Consider the following 20418-nt stretch of genomic DNA (forward strand, 5'->3'; position numbering starts at 1 on the left):
TCAATTGCAAAGTAGGTAGGTAGAGACCACGGGATGGGTAAGTCCAACTTCTAACCAAATGGGATAGGTTAATTCAAGCACAAAAAGTAAATTGTCTAGGCTTAAAATGGCCTGCAAGGGCAACTAACATAGTATTTACCTATGTACCTATAGACTACAGGATGACAGCTGTAAGCAGCTGATATCCTTAGTTATCTGCACTAAACTGTCAGACAGTGCTGTGAAGAACTGGTTATGTATGGCGTCTGTCCACTATCATTTTATACTAAGCTAGCAGAATATGAATTACTTGGATAATTTATTGTGCAGCCAATGTAGGTAGACTGTATTGGAGAAGATTGCATTGATGTTGATTCACTTTGCAAGGTAATCTATGTCATGACTTACTGCACAGATGATTTTTTCTCGCAGTCCGTTTGTTGTGGTGAGTGGCCTACCTCATATAGTTGAAACATAGAGTGCCTGCTAATAGTCTTAGCTGGTTCATGCCTTTTTCTTCTAGATTTGCATTTTTCTCTCTCTCTCTTCAGATTAGTCTTATACAAGGAGTAATGTTCCAAAATAGGATACAAAGCATATACATTTATGCACCCAGGTGGCCTAGACAACTTTCAGCTTTATTTATTTAGAATGCATGCTGTCCTTCATTCAGTCATTCTCTGATTACCTGTTTAATGTAATTCACGGCGCGACAGACGGAACCTATCCAGGCAGTCAGTGGGTGTAAGGCAGTGACAACTGTTTGAGTGTTTCAGTCTATTGAGCAATACACGCATGCAATATAAAAGATCACCAGTTCACCTATGGCACTCCTTTGAGACAAGTTAACTACAAAAAATGTTACCATGATCTTACATCCGTGTTTTTGAACATCTTTTTTCTGTTATGTTGTTTTGCAGTTCTAAACTAAGCATTGTGTTCAGTTATTGTGCTAAAAGTCATGAAAAGGGACACCTCAGACATTCATCCTCATCATCTCCTCCTTTTGGCTCATTCCAGTTAGAGGTCGCCACAGCAGAACAACGGTCCGCAGAACGATTGCCAGTGGGTTTTCTAAGGTGCCGAGTTGCCAGCCTGGCACCCAACCTTCCGTAGGAGGCACACACATGCTCATATTCACACCTAGGCCCAATTTAGTTTGTCCAATCCACCTACAACATGTCTTTGGGATATGGCAGGAAACTGTAGCACCCGGAGGAAACCCACTCATCCACAGGGAGGACATGCAGACTCCGCACAGAAGGCACCCCAGCCATTACAAATGCTAATTTCAGCTGGAAGGTGTTTCCTGTGGAGCTCAAGAATATAGGATGATCACTCCAAAGTCATTGGGTTGTCTTTGCTAAACCGTTACAAAGTTCAGTGCTATTCACCAATTAGTTCATTTATCAGCTGTTTTGTTCAGCAGCCATGGTGTACTGTGGCTCCTAAAGCTAAATGCTTTTTGTAACCCCGACCCCATGTGCAGAATGGGAAAAAGGGGTTGAGGGTGGATGGCTAGATGGATTTTTTTTACTTGTGTGACCGTTATTACCAGAATTTGGCAATCTTTCAGTATTGAGATGGGCCCTTTAGGGGTGTGTGGAGGAGGTGAAGTTTGCACTGAATCGATCTACCAGGATATTGGCAATATCCTTAGGGTCAGTATATTTAATGCCATTCTGTTGTAGCTCAGAGAAGATCTTAACATTGCCATTTAGATTCTTGACATAGCTATTGAATGCCTTGTGTTTGTCTTTGGAATCTTTGGCCATTTTTTTATTTTTATAACTAGCTTTGGAGGATTTTATGAGGGATCTCAGCTTTTTACTGAGGCTGGTAAGGGAGTTTTTCGCATCCTGGGATTTTCCTCTCTTCTGCAACAGTTTCTTCCTTTTGTTGTAAAGTTTGTTTATGGCAAGGGACGACAGATTGGCTTCCTTTTTTTGGAGGAGAGGTCTTGGTTCTATTGGGGATGGCACGATTCATGCACGAGTGGATGTGCTTGTACAGTGCCTTAGTGTAGGATTCAGCAGTCGAACTTTCAGTTCCCATCTGCATGGGTGTCATGAAGTTTGTCACTTCTGACTTGAGCAGCATGAAGTTGGCTTTGGAGAAGTTTTTTACTGAGGTTTCCTTACTGGGGGGTCGGGGTGGGATGTGGATGTCAAGGGTGATTAGCTTATGGTTAGACCCAACCAACGAATGAATTCCAAAGTCCTGGTCCGGCGTCGGTTGCTGTCGCCTCTTCCCTGATGTCAGTGCGCCAGGGGTATAAAAGATGCAGCCGACGCCATTTTCTTCAGTTTTTCTTGCTGCGCGGTGCCCGAAGCAAAAGCAGTTCGCAAGTGCCGGTCGGCCGACTCCTGAGATTTTCAGATCCGAAGTCTTCATTAAAGCTAAGTTCTCCGTTGGGGAAACTTTTTTCTTGCTCCAGACCGATGTCAGAAAAAGTTAACAATTGTATTTCTTGTGGGAAGCAAATACCTCATAAGGATTTTCATTCTTACTGAATTCCTTGGCTAGGCTCTGACCACAACTTTGCTAGCTGTCGGTTTTGTGCTAGATTTAACCAACACACTATTAATGTAGGATTTTGCCTTTCATTACTTTGGCCGAAGATTTAATTATATAATGCCATCGGAACAGTCGACTGGAGTTTATAAAAAGCACAAGGAAAAGTACAGGCATCCAAGGTCCAAAACCGACAACGAGGCCTCTGCTAGGCCAGTTGGCGGTTCTCAGTGAGGTGCTTTCGCAGCCCCTGACGCCCGCTATCTCAGAGCCACAGGCCGCTTCCGACTCCCACGTGGAGCCGACTAGGCCTCTGGATACTCAAGGTATTGGACACTTGGAAACTATTCCCTCAGGTGGGTCTGGAGCCACTGAGCAGGCATCGGCTTCTGAGGGTGTTTTCAGACCTACACAGTTATATGTTAAGCCAACCTCAGCTTCAAAGGCAAAGACTAAAGCAGCTCTAAAGACAAAGAAGCAAGTACAGCATTCTCCTGCACAGACTTCCATGCCTAAAAAACAGATGCTTAAAATGGCCGAAGACGTAATTACTTTGATCAGGGGTTCCCATCCCCCTCCTGATAAGAGGCCTAGGCAAGAGACAGAATATGAATCTTCAGATCAGGTTTCCATTTCCTCTGACTCCTCTTCTGAGCAGGGATACTCCCTTCCTCCCTATGAAGATTCTGATGCTGAAGAGTCTATTCTTTCAGCCTCTCCTCCTGAGGATTATTCTTTTGGGGAGACCCTTCACACCATGAGGGAGCACTTTCACTGGGAAGAGCCAAGATTACTCCAAATCTAAGAAGAGGCTCAGAGACTCTTTTACTACCTCAGCACAGACCTCTTGCTATTCCACCTGTTCTAGACATAGTAGATGATGTATTTTCAGAGTCCAGCCTGTCTCCTGACTCTCTACCCCCTGCACCGGTTAAGCCAGACAGATACTACAGGGTTCCAGATTCCCACAAATTTCTATATAAAAACCCTGCTGCTGACCCAGAAACTATCTCAGGGTACCAGAGGGGTCAAAGCTTCCACTGCGAAAAACCCTGTCCCCTCTGATAGGGATTCTAGGGCACTAGACAGATGGGGAAAAAAAGTTTACACTTCTGCTACCTTGGCTGTAAGGGCTTTAAATTGTCAGTTTCATATGATTAAATATCAGCAGTATTTAATGTCACTGCTAAAACAGAAAATGTTGACAAATTCTGAATGTCCAGAAAACAAGGAAATGTAGGATTTATTGCTTGCAGCTGAACAAGTGGGAAAGCATACTTTGCAATGTGGTTTTGATTCACTGGAGGCCTCTTGCAGGGCTGCTGTTGCAGGTACAGTCATTAGAAGGCATGCTTGGTTAAAGGAACAAAATCTGCCTGATCATGTTAAAGCAAAATTATTGGATGCTCCTTTACAGCATGATACTTTGTTTGGTGTTAAGGCAGAAGAGGTGTTGAAGAAAATGGAGGATAAAGTGAAATCTATGCAGACAGTTAAGGATTTCTTACAAGTACAACCACCCAGATTTAGCAGGAACTGCCCTTCAAAGAATTGGTCCTTTCCAGTCTCAGACAGGAAACAGAGGCAGATACAGATGCCCTAGAGACAGATCCCAGCCCCAAGGCTCATACAGGCCTAAACAATGGGGTGCTTCTACCTCCAAAAGCAGAGAAGACAAATCACAGCCATATAGAAAACAGTCCCAATGACTTTCCTCTGCCAATACCAAGCACTTACCTTTTGGCAGCCCCCTTAGGGGGAAAACTAGCACTTTTTTCACAAAATTGGCATGTAATCACCCAGGACAAATGGGTCTTGAATATAGTGTCCCAGGGCTACAGGTTCCACTTTCACACCCTGCCAAAGGCAAAAGGTATGCCAGACCTGCCACAAAATCAGTGGGCAGAGGCACAAAAGCAAGTTACATCCCTCATGGACATGAGGGCCATTCAGCGAGTACCACAGCAAGAGCAGGGACAAGGATTTTACTCAAGACTATTCCTGGCACCCAGAAAGGACAAAGCCTGGAGACCAATTCTGGACCTGTCTATTCTAAACACTTTTCTGGACGTTCCAAAATTCAAAATGTTGACTCTGCAGCAGCTTCTGCCCATGCTGGGCAAGAAGGCTTGGCTTGTAACTTTGGACCTAAGAGAGGCATACCTGCATGTCCCAATCAGACAATCTTGCAGACGATACCTCAGATTCATAGCTGGATCAATGCACTACCAATTCTCTGCACTGCCCTTTGGCTTATCTACTGCACCCAGGGTCTTCACAAAATGCCTGGCACCAGTAATTGCTTTCTGCAGACAAAGGGGAATTAAAATATACCCTTACTTGGACTGCCTTATTCAAGCAGAGAACAAAGACATTCTACTGAGGCATCTGGCATTTGTACAAAGATTACTAATTTGCCTAGGGTACACGGTAAATGAAAAGAAATTAAAACTAGTACCCTCTCAAGAGATAATATTCCTGGGTGCAAGCTTAAATACAACTGCACAAATGGCTTATCTCACGCCAGACAAACAAAGGCAACTGACTTCTTACTTCGAAATGTTGGCAACAAAGACCCAGTTATCTGCAAGAAAAATTCTGCAGGCTTTGGGCTTCATGGCATCCTGCATTCTACTAATTCCATATGCAAGACTGCATATGAGGAAACTACAATGGTATCTAAAAAGTGTTTGGACTCAACATTGCCACAGCCTGGAAACATTAATTACCCTCATTCCCTGCCTGCAGCAGAAGTTTCGATAGTGGGCACAGGCCTGTCACCACAACAGGGACAGCCATTCACTCTACCCACGGCCAGGCAGACACTAACAACAGATGCATCAGATTATGCCTGGGGGGGCCCACATGGCAGGAAAATGTATTCAGGGAGCATGGCCAGCAAGCCAAATGCATCTTCATATCAATCAAAAAGAGATGCTAGCTGTTCAGAATGCCCTGACAGCCTTCAAGGATCTAATTCATCCAGGACAACTGCTGTTAAAGACGGACAATACTACAGTCATGTGGTATATAAATAAGCAGCGAGGCGCACATTCCTACCCCCTCTGCAGACAAGCCACGACTTTGTGGAACACAGCATTGACTTATCAAGTACACCTGCAAGCACAATTCCTGCCAGGAAAGACAAATACTCTGGCAGATGAACTAAGCAGAAATCTCAAGGATCCTCACGAGTGGAAACTAGATCCACAAATCTTCAGCATGATAACAAGGAAATGGGGACGCCCAGACATAGATCTATTTGCCTCCCTGCACAACTGCCAACTACAGAGATTCTGCACAAGGTCTTATCACAAACAAGCATGGAAAGTGGATGCCCTATCATTCAGCTGGAAAACCCTTACAGTATATCCCTTTCCTCCACTGCCTCTACTCCCCAAGGTACTCCTAAAGGTCAGACAAGAGAAGCCAAAAATGATACTGATTGCCCCAGATTGGCCACGCCAGCACTGGTACCCAACCCTAAAGAGCTTGTCTCAAGGCCCAACCTGGACATTACCTCAGATTCCTCATTTGCTGACCCAACAAAACAATCAGATCCTGCACAGCCAACTCAGAACCCTAAATCTGGCTGCATGGCTGATAATGTAACCATTCAGAACTCACCTGTCTCTAAAGCAGTTATGGATGTTATTTTGGAGGCCAGGAGGCCCAGCACCAGAAAATCTTATACAGAAAAATGGAAGAGATTCTGTGCTTGGAACCAGGCACAAGGAATGGACACGCTTGTACAAATATCCCTCAGATTTCACAATACCTAACTGAGATGCTGGACAAAGGCCTATCCTTCTCATCAATTAAGATCCATGCCTCTGCCATTTCAGCCTCATTACAATACGGATCCACCTATTTTTTTCACATCCACTGCTAAGGCAGTACCTCAGAGGGGCCAAAAACATAAGACCTCCAAGGAGAGCTCCAACACCTGCATGGGACCTCAATTTTGTCTTGAATAAACTCACACTGCCTCCTTTTGAGCCAGCCACTACAGCTGACATAAAATACTTATCATGGAAAACAGCTCTGCTCCTAGCAATAACCTCGGCAAGAAGAGTCTCAGAGTTACAGGCACTAATGGCTGTGGAACCTTTTATTATTTTCCATCCGGACAGGGTTTCTCTAAGGACAAACCCAACATTTATGCCTAAGGTAGTGTCCAGTGTGGCTCTTAACCAAAACCATTCATTTGCCTACCTTTTATCCAAACCCACAGAATAAGGGGGAGAGACTTCTGCATTCTTTGGACATACACAGACAGCTACGCTTCTACTTGGACACAACTAAAGTCTTCAGAAAGACTGAGCAGCTCTTAGTGGCATATGCTGCAGGATCGCAAGGAAAAGCTATTTCAAAGCAGACAGTTTCAAAATGGATAGGCCACTGCATTTGTTTCTCCTATTGACAACATGGCAAATCAGTGCCTAAGGGCACTAGGCCACATTCAACCAGAGCAGCAGCCACTTCAGCAGCCTTCTTCAGAGGAGTACCAACCAAGGAGATTTTGGAGGCTGCAACTTGGACTTCAGTGCACACTTTTACAAAGCACTGCCACTTAGCTCTTTACCCTAAATCCAGAGCAGGCTTTGCCACTGCAGTTCTGCAGGGCCTCCTAGCCACTCTTAATTCTATCTAGGCCCAGCCACCCAACCTCAGCTTTGGGATTCAACCCAAGTGTAATGACTGCAACAGTGAAACACAATGAACATAGTACAGTTGTGTACCTACCATAAATGTGGATGTTCGAGTGTATTCACTGTTGGAGTCCAGGTTTCCCTCCCTCCATCCCCCTTTCATTGCTGGAACTTATCTGTACTTCTCTATTCTATACAACCTATGTGGTGTATTTGCTTGTAGATGAAGGTAATGTTTATGTTAGTGCATGCTTTTTTATGAGCAGAATTTTTAGCCTACCCTTTTGGGGGCACCTGACATCTGGGGCAAGAAAAACTGAAGAAAATGGCGTCGGCTGCATCTTTTATACCCCTCGTGCACTGACGTCAGGGAAGAGGAGGCAGCAACCGATGCCGGACCAGGACTTTGGAATTCAGGCCGACTGCGGGTAGCCTGCCAGCAAGATAACCCAAGTATAATGACTGCAACCGTGAATACACTTGAACATATACATTTATGGTAGGTACACAACTGTACTTTGGTAATGACCAGGTCTAGGATATTGGAGCCCCTGGTGGAACTAAGGATTAGTTGATCCAGGGTGTTGGAATTTATGAATTCCAAGAACCGTTGGGCAAAGTTGTTGGTACACAAGTAGTTTTCCCAATTAATGGCAGGGTAGTTGAAATCACCCAATATTAGGGTGTTTGGTTGTATCTTAATATTTTCCAGTATGTTTAGAAAGGTGTAGTGAGAATCATGAGGCATGGTTAGGGATCTGTAGCAAGCTACAGTTTGGATTGCAGTCTTACCTAGTGTTAGCTGCACCTGGAGAATTTCAGACGCATTGTGTTGAGCAACTAGCCTGGTGTTGTGAATATCCTTGGTGTATATGGACACTCTTCCGCCTTTAGTGTTTCAGTCCTGGTTTGGTGACCGAAAAGTGTGGTAAGAGTTGTAGCCAGGTATTGCAGGGGTGCTCTCTGGAGCCTTGAACCAGGTCTCGGTTACTGCACAGATATCTATGTTCTCCATTTTTAGGAGTGCCTCGAGAGAGTGCATTTTGAGCTTGACATGTTGTTTACATATATATATATATATATATATATATATATATATATATATATATACACATATGTATATTTATGAAGTATTACAAACTACATGTCCATTCCAAAGAAAGACAAATTTTGCTGTTACATGGTTACAGAAGCTTCTTTCTAACTATTCACTGTAAATTAGGGACTGCTTGGCACTCTTCTGTGTGTATTGAATTGTAGCCCATGTGACTCTTCCCAATAGTCTGTATTACATTCAGATGACATACCATAACAGTAGATCTGTCTGCAGATTAGGATTCTAAGGACATACCTGTATGGCCACTTTCATAGTTTGTTGTTTGTGTTATGAATGTTGTGTGTTATTGTTGCAGTACAGTATGTTGCCATTTCTTTCTCAAAACTGAGACTCTTGCCTACCAAAACAGAAACAGACATTTAAATGCTGTGTCTTATACTTGCGTAGTGGAGCTTGTACTGGCTAACACCAGGAAAGATCTGTGTTGCTTGGAAAAAGAGGTACCAGTTTTACAAAGTGAGTAAGCCTGCATGTGAACCTTTACAGTCTTGATTACTTTTCCCTAGTTAGATAAATTGTTATGGTGAGTACTGATTAACACATCCTTACTTTTTAGGCAATTTTTCTAGGATATGTGATCTTATCCACTTCATTTTTGTCATTGTGTTTTTGTTTAAATGTATAACCTCTGTTGCCAGTCACCCTTCTGTAAGTGAACAGTGTTTGTGTGCCTGATATGAGAAACCCAAATGAAAACTCTTCTCTTTACAACACACAGATGACGTGTTCCTGCCTAGAGACATAGATCTTGATAATGTGGAAATGGATGAGACCGAACGAGAAGTAGAATATTTCAAAAGGTAAGGTCTTTGAATTTTTCCATTAGCAATTTTGGCTGAAAAGTTTATCTGGGTTCTGTGTAGTGACTGTTAATGATTCTATCACGTCACTGAAAAGCTACTGAAATAATTCCAGCCATCAGTTTTGCCAAGTAATGTACATGTCCTCAGTTGTTTAAATGTTTAGTGGAGATTGTAAGATTGATAAGCTTTAATAATTTTGTTTTCATTTGTCTTGTATTGCTATATGTTACAAGCCTGTCTTGTGATGCTTTTAATTTTCATGCCATATTTTATTCTTATCTCACTAGTGTTGTGTGCCTTTCAGTACTCACTTCTGGGTTGTGACTTAAAATGGTTATTTACACTTGCTCGAAGCAACATACTTGTCCTTGAATGGGAACATACAGTAGAATTCCTCTTTGAAAGATTTTTTTTTTTTTTTGAGTACTTTAATATAAAACAAGCATGTTCAGTTCATTTGAGATGAATGATGTATTGATTTCCTTACCCGGAAGAACTCACATTCAAAGCTTGGAGTAATTTTTCTCATTTTAGATAATGTTCAGCATATTCAAGCATTGGTTCTGGAACCGGGGCAACCTCTGGAAAGATGAGACTCATTGCTGCTAGTTCCTGAACTAAAAAAAAAAGTGCTTTTCTATAAATAAAGTTGCAACACCTGTTAATGCTTTTGGGGGGGTGCAAGCCTTCCTGATCCAACCACATTCATTCTGCTTTATATGTGCTTTCTCTAATATCATTGTACCACAAAGAAAAAGGAAATTTCAGAATCTGTGCTTATTTCCTCCTTGCACGTTAATTTTCACATTTCCAACGATGATCACAATTGTAGACTCCAAACATACAGTGGGAACCTGGGAGCCAGGCTTCTTGGTTGCGGTGGTCTGACTTGAACTGTGGAATTACCTCTTGTGAGAAGCTCTGGATGGTTGTGAGAATACTCACAAGCCCCAGACCGAGTTCAGGTTCAGTTTTATTACGCTGGTCAACACTGGTCCAGCACTCAAGTTAACAAGGTTCAAAATTCCTTTGTGCCAGAAGGGTATACTGCTGTTGCCTGGAGGAATTTTATAAAAATAAGCAACTTTTTATCTTGCTGCTTCAGTTTAAATAATTTTCTCTCAATTAAGTTGATTTGATGCAGTAATGAATCATGCAGGTTCTGTAGTACAATTAAGCTGCATTGCAACAGCTAACATTGTAGGTCTGTTGTCTGCACTACAGGCATAGTTCAGGTAAAGCAAGTCTACATGAGTAGTATTAATAGTGTAGAATGCAAGACAGCACAATAAGTGCTGCAGTCCTTAGCGAGTTAACATTTGAATAGCGGTACAGACTAAAAACTGAGAACAGATGTAAAAAATGAGCACATTCATTGAAGCAAAGACTGTTGAGCTGTGGCCGAAGCCAGATTTGCCCTGTTTTTATTGAGTTTGTCTCCTTTCTTCAGTTCCTTTAAGCACCTTAAGTCTTAAGGGACCTTTTGAAATAACTGAAAATATCCAGATAGTAAATTCCAAAGGTTGTGTAGAAAAGGAATGAGTCTTGGACTCAAACCTCACCCTCAGAACTTTCAGCAGCCCCTGAGTAACAGATCAGAGGGAACAAAACTTTGAGCAGGTATCTAGTAAAAGCTCCAAAGAGCTTGTGTAATATGCTGGCAGTGTGAATTATGTGCTAGTAACCAGGGAGCAGACTTTTGCTCAAGCTGTATTCAACTTCATGCAGTTTAAAATATTCAGGTATTAATCTCAGCTGTGCATATGTATAGTCATTTTAAGTTGCTGTTCCGTATTAGCTACACTTTTTCTTACTCATAGCAGTATCTTTTATTTTATAGCACTTTGTATTTCCCATCTGCAACTTTGATTTTTTATATTTATTTGTAGTGTTCATCCACTGTTGATTTTACAATCACTATATCTTATGTTATCTTGTATAATTAAGTATGTTTAACTTCACTGTGTACTGTAGCTTATGCATTCTTGTCTCTACTGCATGATTTTAGGAGCCTAAGACATGGCTAAAAAGGGTCAATTTGACCAGTCTACTTACCTGGTTAATAAACCGTAATCATTAGAGCAGGCGATACAGTAGTCTAGGTATGGTGAAACTAGGGTGTGGACAAGATCCAAGCCGTAAGTAGATAAGATGAAACCATAGCTTGAACAAGATGACTCAGGTCCTTAGTTGGTAGTAGATGCTTGAATTGAAAAACATTTATTTAGTGAAACGTGGTGACTTTGACAACAGATTTTTAGTCTGAGTGTGTTGGTTTCTCATTAAGGTGTCTAAGATGGTCTGTGTTGAACACAAAAACAGACCTGTTACCTCCCATAAAAGATAAGTGTTTAGAAGTTGGAGTTTTGAGATGTTCTTAATAAGGATCACCAGGATTTCTGCTGTAGAAGACCTGATATTCAGCCCAACTTTCAGTGTTTTACATACACCCATGCACACAAGCTAAGAAGACCTGTACTTCCTTGAGATGTCCGTACATTCCCATTGCAAAGGTGATGCCCACCTCTGTCATCCTTGGAGCTCAGTTGCGACAGTAGAATTCACACATTGTTTTATGTTTAATGACATTAGGCAAGATGTTCATCCAGAACTGACAGCTAAGTAGCCTTTTAAGAAACTTTTTTTCTGAATCTAAAATTAGTAGTTGTGATTGTATGCTTTGGTGTCCGACATCTCACATGTTGTTAGGGTATGTGCACAAAAGGACACAAAGTGTAATTGTAGTAAGCAAATAAAGTGTAATGTTTGCTTTTATTTGTCTCTTCTTGCTTTTGTGCCTTCCAACCATTGAGCCTCCCCAGTCTGATTCAGACCATTCATTCTACCATACTAGGGACATAGCTAGTACAGTATGGGGGTGAGGGCCATCTGGAGGGGCAGTTGTATACAAGCAGCCTTGATGATATGTCTTTGCCCTCACAAACATACCAACAAGTAAGGACAGGTCTAAACACCCTAACCAAACCACCTGGTGGCAGACATAAGCCCTGCAATAACCTGCAAGGCCCCTTTTGTCCATGCATGCGCTCTCCTACATACACACAAATTCACCGATGTTCTTCGTGTTTCACTGTTGCAGTCATAACTGTAGGGTGCTCCTGCCGGCAGGCAGCCCGAGGTCGGCCAGAATCCCAAAGTCTGGGTCCGGCGTCGGCTGTACAAGCTAGTACCCTGACGTCAGTACGCTTTGGTACATAGCCCTCAGCCGACGCCATCTTCTCCAGTCTTTCTTGCCGTGCGGTGGAAAGCAGCTCGCAAGTCGTTGGTTGGCGATTTTCGAACAGCGTATTTTGTTGTTGTCGGTCCGAAGTTCTTACTTCTCTTCTCAAAGCTAAGTACCCCGTTGGGGAATCTTTTTCTTGTTCCTCCGATGTCAGAAAAAGTTAATAATTGTATAGCGTGTGGGAAACAAATACCTCATAAAGATTTCCACTCTTACTGTCTACCTTGCTTAGGCCCTGACCACGACGTTTCTTGTTGTCGGTTCTGTGCCAGGTTTAACTCTCGTACTATCAAGCGCAGGTACGATTGGGCTTTAAATTATTTTGGCAGACGCTTCAATTATAGAATGTCGTCGGACACCACCGGAGTTCAAAAGAAGCGCAAAGACAAAGACAGGCCTCCGAGGTCCAAACAGGACTCGTTGCAGCTGGAGCCAGCGTCCGGTTCGGCTGTCAGTAAGGCGCTTTTGCAGCCCCTGTCGTCCGCCACTTCTGAACCGATGGCCGATACGGACTCCCATGGGGAGCCATCAAGGCCCACTATTTTAACTGCTGCAGGACCTTCGGACGTCGCTCCTTCAGATGGGTCCGGAACCGCTGTGCAGGTACCGGCTTCTGAGGGGGTTTTCAGGCCTACTCACATCACTATTTCAAAGGCAAAGACAAAGACTCCTGTTAAGTCTAAAACTCCTGCTCAAGCTGCTTCTGAATCCACTCCCAAGACACAAAAGCAATTATTAAAGATGGCTGAAGATTTGCTTACAATGATTAGGGGTTCTCACCCCCCTCCTGAGAAAAGGCCTCGACAGGATGTTACTCTGGATTCCTCTGACCAGGCTTCTGTATCTTCTGTTTCTTCCTCAGATCAGGATTATTCCTTTCCCCCTTATGAGGATTCGGATGCTGAGGATTCTTTACCCTCGGCCTCTCCGCCTGAGGATTTCTCTTTTGGGGAAACCTTGCATGAGATGAGGGAACATTTTCATTTGGGAAGGACAGGAGTATTCTGCTTCCAAGAGGAGGCTTAGGGAATTTCTTCTTCTTCCCCAGCATAGGCCTTTAGCTATCCCTCCTGTTTTGGACATTGTAGATGATGTTTTTTCTGAGGCTAATTTGAATCCTGATTCCATGCCTCCTGCTCCTTCTAAGCCTGATAGATTTTATAGGGTTCCTGACTCTCATTTATTTTTATTTAAAAACCCTTCTGCAGATCCTGAAACTATTTCTCAGGGCTCTAAGGCTGCTAAGGTTGCTACTTCTAAAAATCCTATTCCCTCTGAGAAGGATTCTCGTGCTTTGGACAGGTGGGGAAAAAGGTATATACTTCTGCTACCCTGTCTGTAAGGGCTTTAAATTGCCAGTTTCATATGTTTAAGTATCAGCAATTTCTATTGTCTGTTTTAAAGCAAAAGCTTGCTTCCCTTCCTGCTTGTGCAGAGGATAAGGAACTTCAGGATGTCTTGCATGCTACTGAACAAGTGAACAAGCATAGTTTACATTGTGGTTTTGATGCTTTGGATGCTTCTTGCAGGGCTGCAGCCTCTGGTACTGTTATCAGGAGACATGCTTGGCTTCGTGAACAAAGTTTACCTGAACAGGTTAAGGCTAAGTTATTAGATGCCCCTGTTCAACATGATGTTCTTTTTGGATCCAAGGCTGAGGAAGTTATTAAAAGATGGAAGAAAAGGCAAAGTCTATGCAGACTGTAAAAGATTTCTTGCAAGTTCAGCCTCCTAGATTTTCCAGGAATTGGCCCTCTAAAAATTGGTCCTTTCCCACGTCTGACAGGCCTCAAAGGGGAAGATATAGGCGCTCCAGAGGTCGTGGTCAAGGTCAGGCCTCTTACAGATCTAGACAATGGACTGCTTCTTCACCTAGAAGGGGAGAAGACAGATCCCAATCTCAAAGAAAGCAAGCTCAATGACTCTCTCGGTTGGGCTACAGGACCCCTTCACCTGGATTGCCCCTCTCGGAGGAAAACTGTCTCTTTTTTACGAAAATTGGACTCTCATTACCCAGGACAGATGGGTATTGGACGTGATTTTAAAAGGTTACAAATTCCACTTTCACTCTTTGCCAAGGGCTCACGGTTGGCCAGATCTGCCAAAACATCAATGGTCAGAGGCCTTAATTCAAGTGGATGCTCTTCTGGCCATGAGAGCCATAGAGCCTGTTCCACTCTTGGAGATGGGAAAAGGGTTTTATTCAAGACTGTTTCTGGTTCCCAGAAAACAAAATTCATGGAGACCTATTCTGGACCTTTCTGTGTTAAACACCTTTTTGGAAATTCCAAAATTCAAGATGCTTACTCTGCAGCAACTACTTCCAATGCTCTCTCAGGACGCCTGGATGGTGACATTAGACTTAAAGGAAGCCTATTTACATATTCCCATCAGGCAAGAACGCAGGAAATTCCTCAGGTTCAAGGCAGGTTCGAGGCACTTTCAATTCTCTGTACTGCCCTTTGGTTTATCTACTGCGCCCAGAGTCTTTACCAAGTGCCTGGCACCAGTAGTGGCTTACTGCAGACTTCAGGGGATCCAGATTTACCCCTATTTGGACGACTGCCTTATTCAGGCAGACAGCAAAGATCTTCTGCTTCAACATCTGGACTTTGTTCAACGTCTTCTCCTCCTACTAGGATTCTCAGTGAACACAAAAAAGTCACATTTGATCCCTTCTCAACAAATGGTATTCTTGGGAGCCCTCTTAAATACAACTTTACAAAGGGCCTTCCTCACTCCAGAAAAACAAACTCAGCTGGCTTCTATTTTCAGCACCTTAGCAACTCTATCTCAGCTCACTGCAAGGAAATTCCTGCAGGCTCTGGGCTACATGGCTTCCTGCATTCTGTTGATTCCAAACGCAAGGCTTCACATGAGAAAGCTTCAATGGTATCTGAAAAGTGTATGGTCACAGCATCACCACGATCTAGATATTCTGATTCCTCTGATCCCCTGCCTTCAGAGGGAGTTCCTCTGGTGGTCCAGGGTATGCACTTTAAATGAAGGAAAGCCTTTTCGTCTTCCTCAACCTACTCAAATCCTAACCACGGACGCCTCGGATTATGCTTGGGGAGCACACTTTCTAGACAATTGCCAGCAGGGAACCTGGACAAAGGACCATCTTCACTGGCACATCAATCTGAAGGAAATGTTGGCAGTTCAAAATGCCCTTCTAGCCTTCAAGAACCTTTTGCAACCAGGGCCTCTGCTAATTCGCACAGACAACACCACGGTCATGTGGTACATCAACAAGCAGGGGGGTTCTCATTCATACCTCCTTTGCAGACTAGCTATGGCTTTATGGGACACAGCTCTAAATTTGAATCTACATCTCCAGGCTCAATTCATTCCAGGGAAACAGAATCTCTTAGCAGACAGCCTGAGCAGAAACATTTCAGATCCTCACGAATGGATGCTAGACACCAACTTATTCAACAGGATTACTGCAGTTTGGGGATGTCCCCAGATAGATCTGTTTGCATCCCATCTCAATCATCAGCTGCCTCGCTTTTGCACCAGGTCCTTCCACAAAACAGCTTGGAGAGTGGATGCCCTGTCCTTCAGCTGGAGAAGCCTTTCAGCATATGCCTTCCCTCCTCTTCCTCTACTACCTCGGGTATTACTGAAGATAAAACAGGACAAGCCCAAGTTCCTCATCTTGATTGCTCCAAATTGGCCTCGACAGTTTTGGTATCCAACTTTAAAGCTCCTGTTCTTGGGGCCTCCTTGGATTCTCCCTCTGAACCCTTCGCTTTTGTCCCAGCATCAGGGTCAGTTACTACATCCCAACCTCAAGACCCTTTGCCTGGCAGCTTGGCTCTTCAAAGGAATTTGATTTCCTCTAGTCTTCCCAAACAAGTTTTGGATGTTCTTTTGGAAGCTAGACGGCCTAGCACTAGGAAATCCTATGCCTCTAAATGGAAGAGGTTTTGTATTTGGATGCAGGACCGATGCTCGGATCCTCTGGTTCCTGATCTCTCTTCTATTTTGCTTTACCTTTCAGAACTTTTATCTAAATGACTTTCCTTTTCTTCCATTAAGATTCATGCTTCTGCTATTTCTGCGCATTTCAGTTCTGATCCTCCTGTTTTTTCTCATCCTTTGGTGAAGCAATTCTTGAGAGGGGCTAAAAATTTGCATCCTCCCAGGACCCCTCCTGTCCCTGCCTGGGATCTTAATTATGTTTTAGAAAAACTTACTTTGCCTCCTTTTGAGCCTGCTGCATCTTCAGATATTAAGTTCTTATCCTGGAAGACTGTTCTTTTATTAGCATTGACCTCTGCCAGAAGGATCTCAGAGTTGCAAGCTCTCATGGCTGTGGAACCATACCTTATTTTCCATCAGGACAGAGTATCCTTGAGGACCAATCCTACTTTCATGCCTAAGGTGATTTTGAAAGTGGCTTTAAATCAGACAATTCACCTTCCTACTTTCTTTCCAAATCCTCAAAATAAAGGGGAAAGGATTTTGCATTCATTAGATGTGCACAGACAGTTACGATTTTACCTGGACAAGACTAAAGAGTTCAGAAAGTCTAATCAATTGTTTGTTTCTTTTGCCTCCAGTTCTCTTGGAAAACCTATTTCTAAACAAACTATTTCCAAATGGATTGCTTATGGGATCAGATTTTGTTACACTCACCATGGAAAACAGTTTCCAGGTACCATTAGAAGTCATTCTACTAGAGCAGCTGCCACTTCTACAGCTTTCCTCAGAGGAGTCCCTACCAAGGATATCTTGGAAGCTGCCACTTGGAGTTCTGTGCATACTTTTTCCAAGCACTACAATCTCCCCCTGTTCTCTAAGACCAGGGCAGGCTTTGCCTCTGCTGTTTTGCAGGGTATTCTTGCCTCCCCTTCTTCTATCTAAAGCCTCCTCCCCTTTTACACTGCTTTGGGATTCCACCCTACAGTTATGACTGCAACAGTGAAACACGAAGAACATAGTACAGTTGTGTACACCTACCATAAATGTAGATGTTCGAGTGTCTTCACTGTTGCAGTCTGGGTTTCCCTCCCTCCTATCCCCTCTTTTTTCTCCCTCTTCCTTTTTTGTGGTGTATTTGTGTTTCCTTGTTGGATTCATTTTTGTTTAATTGGGGACTTCTGACATCTAGGGCAAGAAAGGCTGGAGAAGATGGCGTCTACTGAGGGCTATGTACCAAAGCGTACTGACGTCAGGGTACTAGCTTGTACAGCCGACGCCAGACCCAGACTTTGGGATTCTGGCCGACCTCGGGCTGCCTGCCGGCAGGAGCACCCTACAGTTATGACTGCAACAGTGAAGACACTCGAACATCTACATTTATGGTAGGTGTACACAACTGTACTTTACAGATTTAGGTTCATAGGTTGGTACTAGGCTGTTAGCCCTAGGACCTATACAAGCCTAGCCATAACAATTCCCTGGCTATTTCTTCCCACACTATTTACTTCCCTGGACCCCTGTCTAGCAGGGCGACTGACGTGAACCCCTGTGTGAATTTCCTTTCTCCCATCCAATTGTCAAGGTTCCTTTTGAAGAGGGCCAAAGAGGCACTCTGCTTGACATGTATGGGCAATCTATTCCAGAGTCTGGGGAGTCTCTGGGTCAGGAACCTATCCCTCCAGCATGTTTTGTTTATTGTGATGACAAGGTTTAGATCCCTGGAGCATGTGGCTCTGAGAGATTGGGATTTGTTTAAGTGTAGCATGTCCAACAGCTCTGGGTTTGACATGGCCTTGTAGGTTAAGCAGAGATCGCCTCTGAGTAGACGATATGCGACAAGAGTATAGCTGGAGTTTTTTAAGGCAGTCAGCGTAGGGCATCTGCTTTAGGCCTGTGATTCTTTTAGTGAGGTATTTCTGCGGCCTTTGCAGTTGTTGCAGATTTAGGAGTGCCAAGCCCACATCCTGGCTACTTGATCTTATGTCATTTGGATCACAGTCAGGCCTTCATCTCTGCATCAGAGTCAAGAAATTCCACACTGAGATTATCGTACTTTACTAGTATTGCAGGGAATGGTGGAGATCCCTTGAATATTTAACTGGGAGGAACACCTAGCCTTATTTAAAGCAAAATTATAAACCTTTATTGGATTATGTTGCTAGTCATGGATTGTCCTCAACAGACACCATGTCCTAGCATAAGGCAGATTTTTAAGTATACTTGATATTAAAATGTCTTTGGCCAAAGGTTGGCAATTGATTTTGCTATCATATGATCAGAGTTGAGGCCATATGTTATGAACTTTTAGATCAAGGGAGATGCCGAGCTGTCAGCTGATCACAGCTTTCTGTTGCTTATGGTGAGAGAGCCAGAGTGGCAGGTGGGCAGATACATGGAGACCCCAACATGCTGTCCTAGGAAATGCTTCAATCAAGTTAATTTCCTACCTCTGCATGAGCTTATCTCGTGTATTATGAGATGCTGGAGACATGGATTCTGAATGGACCCTGTTCAAGACATCCGTAGTTGAAGTAGTGATAAGGGGCAATGACTGAAAGCTGGGTGTTTATTGTTATGGCAGTAATCCAACAACTTGCTGGTGGACAGTGCATTGAAGAAACCTGTGAGATTAAAAAAAGAAGCCTTCCTTGCAATGTAGGCAGAGGAGTCTACAGATTTGACTGACGGAGCTAAACAGACTTAGAAATACAGTATCTGCAGCAATCAAGATAAAGGCTCGCGTGTAGGAAGAATTTGCTGAGAACAGTGACTTTTTGACTGCTTTGAGGAAGTTCTAATAACTTTATAAGGGGAGGTGAGAGTCATTTTCAAAACTGTTCCAAGAAAGGGAGAAGAAACTTCAGTTGTGGACATTATTGGAACATAGATGGAATGATTAAAAGAATCCATAAACCTAATTCCCATATCTGACTTTGAGGAAGTACTGCCAGACACAGCTGCTGGAATTTGGTTTATTCCTTTGTGTAGTTCACTGTGACAATTAAACTGAGGTGGAAAAACTATACGTGTAGATAACCGCCATCAACAGATATAGCCTAGTATTTACCAATGAACCTATCAGCCTGCCGACTACAGCAGGCACAGCCAACAACCAGAGGTCAAAATCAAATCCTGGCCCCTACATCTCTTGAGACAAAGACCTTAACCATTATGGCAAACCCTCCCAATATGACAGTGGTGGTTCTCCTTAATTGATGTGTCACAGTGGTGGTGTGTTTGTGTCTCTCTCTTGGTGGGGTGGTGGAGCTGTGTCATATGATCATTTCAATATTCCCATCCTCACTGTTATCACAAGCTTTGGGTAGTGACCAAAAGGATGAGGTCATGGATACTACATGTGGAAATGACTTTCCAGGGTTGTTGGGCTCACTGTAAATGATGGATCGTAGAACTTGATGGTCCAAGAACATCTCTGAAAAGATCTGTTTCTCCAAGGTGCGTCAAATGAAGTGGTTTGGGTACCTGGTGAAGATGCACTGTGAGTTCCTCCCATGCAAAATGTGCAGTGGGTGGAGCGCCTGAAGCAGACACAGGCTGTGCTGTAGAGTTTGTATTGTCTTGTCTGTGAAACATGTTGGGTCCCCATGATTAGCTAGGAACTCTTGCTGGTTATGGGGAAGTCTGGCGTACCCTAATTAGCTTGCTATCACTGTAGCAAGCAGTGTGTAAAATGGATAAATGAACATTATGCATGTTTTGTTAACAGTTAATGAGAAGTGACATGTTTAGACTTCTACTTTTAGGCCCAAAGTTAGTCACTTAGTAGATACTCAAAGTTCATATGACCCTGTTTTTTTGCAGGTGCATTGCATGGAATTCATACACGGTCACTGGAGGTTAACAACCCACATCACAGAAATTAACAGATTCAGAAAGGTTTCAAAGTGGAGCCTTATGAGTTATTGATCAGATAGTTTGGTGTGCAACTCTGTCACCTGGTGTAGCACCGCATACGTACTGTTTCTGCACTGGCTGCATGAAACCACAGTTGAATACCAAATATCTTACAATACCTTACATACCTTTTGTGAATTACTGATACTTTGAACAGGAGGGTGCTAACTATAAGCAGCTTGCTGGTAAATCTTAAGTTTATTACTTGAACAATCCCAGTTTACAGGATCATTATCTTGCATTTTGTCTATCTGCAACTTATCC

The 20418-nt window shown here is 43.2% G+C and overlaps 1 protein-coding gene across 2 annotated transcripts in view; it reads left to right on the plus strand.

The window, feature by feature from the left end:
- Positions 1–20418, plus strand: part of FAM193A (family with sequence similarity 193 member A) — a 2395037-nt gene that overhangs the window by 2313826 nt on the left and 60793 nt on the right. For both annotated transcript variants that reach the window (XM_044062897.1, XM_044062898.1), the window contains one exon: positions 8981–9062. In XM_044062897.1, coding sequence (XP_043918832.1) covers positions 8981–9062 — 82 coding nt within the window. The remainder of the gene's footprint in view (positions 1–8980; positions 9063–20418) is intronic.

Source organism: Protopterus annectens, chromosome 2.part1 (assembly GCF_019279795.1).
Source record: "Protopterus annectens isolate FY-2018-M chromosome 2.part1, PAN1.0, whole genome shotgun sequence".
In the NCBI taxonomy this organism is placed as follows: domain Eukaryota; kingdom Metazoa; phylum Chordata; order Ceratodontiformes; family Protopteridae; genus Protopterus; species Protopterus annectens.